Source organism: Protobothrops mucrosquamatus, unplaced genomic scaffold (genome assembly GCF_001527695.2).
Source record: "Protobothrops mucrosquamatus isolate PMUCROS unplaced genomic scaffold, P.Mucros_1.0 scaffold3158, whole genome shotgun sequence".
Lineage (NCBI taxonomy): Eukaryota > Metazoa > Chordata > Lepidosauria > Squamata > Viperidae > Protobothrops > Protobothrops mucrosquamatus.
This window is the reverse complement of record NW_015389158.1, coordinates 178,042-182,016: the sequence shown is the minus strand read 5'-3', so window position 1 is coordinate 182,016 and position 3,975 is coordinate 178,042. Positions and strand designations below refer to the sequence as shown.

The following is a 3,975-nucleotide window of genomic DNA, read 5'->3' as shown; positions in this document are numbered from 1 at the left end:
ACTGCAGGCTGACTCTGCCCACTGCCAGGAGTTCAATCCTGAGGTTTACTCAGCCTTCCATTCTTCCGAAGATGGTCAAAGGACCCTGATTGTTGGGGGCAATGTGCTAGTAAGGCTTCTACATTGTAAACTCCCCAGAGTGTGCTGTAAACAGCTATAGGGTAGGAGATAAATCTCAGTGCTGTTGCTGCTGGTGAAAAAAGAGACATAGTTTATATCGCATCTAGCAGGTCCCTGGAGATGGCTTGCATCAGAAAGGAGAAAAACAAAGCGTCTACATGCTTCCCATTTAGGAGTTCCTTGATGGAAACTTTGGAACTTTTGAATAAAGGCTGGGAGCTGGGAACTTAGACCACACATAACAGAATAACAGAGTAGGAAGGGACCTTGGAGATAATAGAACAGAACAGAACAGAATAGATCTGGAAGGGACCTTGGAGGTCTTCTAGTCCACCTCCCCTCAAGCAGGAGAACCTATACCATCTGAGACAGGTGACTATCCAGTCTCTTCTTAAAGATCTCCAGTGATGGGGTGCCCACGATTTCTGGAGGCAAGCTGTTCCACTGGTTAATTGTCCCCACTGTCAGGAAGTTTCTCCTCAATTCCAGGTTGCTTCTCTCCTTCATTAGTTTCCATCCATTGTTTCTTGTCCTGCCTTCAGGTGCTTTGGAGAATAATTCAACCCCCCCTTTTTGTGGCAGCCCCTCAAATACTGGAAGACTGCTATCATGTCAACCCTATTTCTTCTTTTCTTTAGACTAGCCAAACCCAAGTCCTGCAGTCGTTCTTCATATGTTTTCGTCTCCAGGCCTTGGATAATCCTAGTTGCTCTTCTCTGAACTTTTTCCAAAGTCTCAACATCTTTTTTGTGATATGGTGACCAGAATTGGCTGCAGTATTCCAGGTCTGGTCTGACTAGGGTTTTATAAAGCTGTACTAATACTTCGTGTGATCTTGATTCAATGCCTCTGTTTATGCAACCCAGGATTATATCAGCTTTTTTGGTTGCTGCTGCACACGGCTGGCTCATGGTCAAGATTGTGTGGCTGGGACCAACAATGGGGGAGGCTGGTTAGAAAAAAGGTCCTCTGAGTAGTACTTCATTCATGGGTTTGGGGAATTGACTTGGAGGAGATATGAGCATGTTTTCCTGTTATTATCTAGAGGGCAGCTTGGGTAACCTCCGCAGAAGGAAGGTAAAAATCGTTGTATCCCTGTGGTGTTGTGTGGAGGGAGATAAGGGAAGGCCATTCCAGAAGGGAGATCTCTAATTGGATGGAGATGTCAACTTGCAAATCCAGTTGTCCTGGGCTGGGGGGCCACATGATCAGCTTGCTACTGACCTGCAACAAGGCCACCTCCGACCGCAATGTAGTGTTGGGTGAAGAAACAGACACATATCACCAAAACCTGGTTGAAGAAAGGTCTTGCTCAGACATCAGCAACCCTGAGACCATCCTTTGTGGTGATGGGAATGCTGACCGTAAGAGACACCATGTTGGTGGCCAAGAACTTGGCTCTTGAGAAGCAGGGTGTGAATGGCTGTATGTGTGATTAGGCGATGATTTGTCGGAGTGGCAAGCTTCTAGAAGTTCCCTAGCATTTTTGAGAGGAAACCCCAGTCCTAACTAACACTGATGAGGTTACCTAGTTTGGGTTATGAAACGTTGGAAAGAAACCAGCAAGCTTAGAGACAACCAAGGACCCCTCCTCCTCCTCCTCCTCCTCCTCCTCCTCCTCCTCCAAATTGCTGTGTATAAAAAGTGGGTGCTCCTGCCCACCTAGGTACCTGGAAGAGAATGTGGAATTCATTGAACTAACATGAGAGAAAAACAATGAATTAAATTAGAGCTCAAAGCATTTTTGGAGACCACACACACACACACACACACTTTACAGTCTGTTTCTGTTGCTCCCCTCTGGGAGGAGGTTTCGAAGTATTTATAGCAGGATTACCCAATTCTGTAATAGCTTTGTTCCCTATGCCCTCCATCTGGTAAACTCGCCAGATTTGTTTTTCTCACCATGTACATAACCCGAACTAGACTGTGTTATTTCTCTGTGTCATATAATATATGCAGGTGTATGCATAATTCTGTATTCATTTATTTATTTTTGTCATATTTATGTAGTGTATATTGGAGGTGGTGATCCTTTCAGAGTTGTATGCAACGAAATTTCATTTTAATGTATGCCGATTAGTGTACATTCAAAGTGATAATAAAGTTATTCTATTCTATTCTATTCTATTCTATTCTATTCTATTCTATTCTATTCTATTCTATTCTATTCTATTCTTCTAAATGCAGTCTTTTCCTTCATTGCTTCCCAGAAGATGCATCGTCCTTCTCCTGAGTGCACAGAAGTTTTTGTAGGGCCCCTTTGACCTCCTTGTTTCGGAGGCTGTATATTAGGGGGTTCAGCATGGGGGTGACAACACAATATAGGATGGAGATCAGAGTGTCCACACCCAAGGAGTAGCCCACACTCGGACGGTTGTAATTCAAGTTGATCATCCCAAAGTAGACAATGACGGTAATCAAGTGGGCAGCACAGGTGGAGAAGGTCTTTCTCCTTCCAGTGCTAGAACGGATCTTCAGAATTGTAGATAAGATGTAGACATACGAAATGACAACCAGGAGGAAAGGGCAGAACCCCACAAAGATACTTGCTGTGTGAAGAGTCAGCTCATTGGTGTAGGTGTCACTGCAGGCAATTTTCAAGAGTGGGGGGACATCACAAAAGATGTGATGGATCTGGTTGTTTCCACAGAAGGTCAAATCGGTGGCCAATGCAGTGTGAATGGCAGAGTCAACAAGGCCCCAGATCCACGAAGCTGTAGCCAGAGGGACTCGCACCCTCCTACTCATGAGCTGAGAATAGCGCAAAGGTTCACAGATGGCTGCATAGCGGTCATAGGCCATCACAGCCAGCAGTGCAGATTCAGTCCCTGCAAAGCTCATCAGGAAGTACATCTGGGCCATGCACTCGTTGTAGGAGATGGAGGGCTGCTGGCGCAGGAGGTTCACCAGGATGGCAGGGAGATTGACTGAGGAATAACAAATGTCTAAGCAGGACAAATGGCTGAGGAAATAGTACATCGGGCTGTGGAGGCGCGAATCCAGCTGGATCAAGATGAGAATCATTGAGTTGGCCACCAAGGTGATGAGGTAGATGGCCAGGAAGAGCAGAAAGAGGAAGGGGCGGCCTCTGGGTATGCCAGAGAAACCCAGGAACAAGAATTCAGTCACCTGCAGGGTCTGATTGACACCTTCCATGAAGTCCATCAAGCGGTAGAATTCATGGGTAGCCACTGATATCAAACCACATCTTGAAGAAGAAGCTTCAGAAGCAGGAGTGAACCACAGGACTTCCCCAAGGCCACCTGGAATAATTAAACAATGCTTTGCATGAGTAAAAAAAGTATCAGGTAGGAGAGATGATTCTGTTGATCAGGAATCTAGTTTTTCTATTGACTGTCTTGAGGGAGCCTATGTGGCCATGTCATCAATGCCTTTGCAAGCCTTCAAGGTCATGGAAAGTTCGGCGGGAAACCCATAATTTCCCTAAGATAACCCTTGATGTCCTTGGAAGACCTCCAAGGGAGCTGGGTGACTATTTCTGTACTTCTTGTCTTATTTTAGGGGTTGTTCCAATATCTCAGGGGTTGCCACCGAAAAGAGGGGCTCAACCTGCCCCTGAAGGCAGGACAAGAAGCAACGGATGGAAACTCATCAAGGAGAGAAGCAACCTGGAACTAAGGAGAAACTTTCTGACAGTTAGAACAATTAACCAGTGGAACAATCTGCCTCTAGAAGTTGTGGGTGCTCCATCAATGGAAGTCATTAAGAAGAGATTGGACAGCCATTTGACTGAAATGGTATAGGGTTTCCTGCCTGAGCAGGGAATTGGATTAGAAGACCTCCAAAGTCCCTTCCAATTCTACTACTACTACTGCTGCTGCTGCTGCTGCT

General features: G+C 45.7%; 1 protein-coding gene across 1 annotated transcript; it reads right to left on the bottom strand.

Moving 5' to 3' along the window:
• Positions 1–2,319: 2,319 nt before the first annotated feature.
• Positions 2,320–3,279, bottom strand: LOC107297165 (olfactory receptor 5V1-like). Its single transcript, XM_015826522.1, has one exon. It carries the CDS (start codon positions 3,277–3,279, stop codon positions 2,320–2,322), a length of 960 nt encoding a protein of 319 aa, XP_015682008.1.
• Between the last annotated feature and the right edge of the window lie 696 nt (positions 3,280–3,975).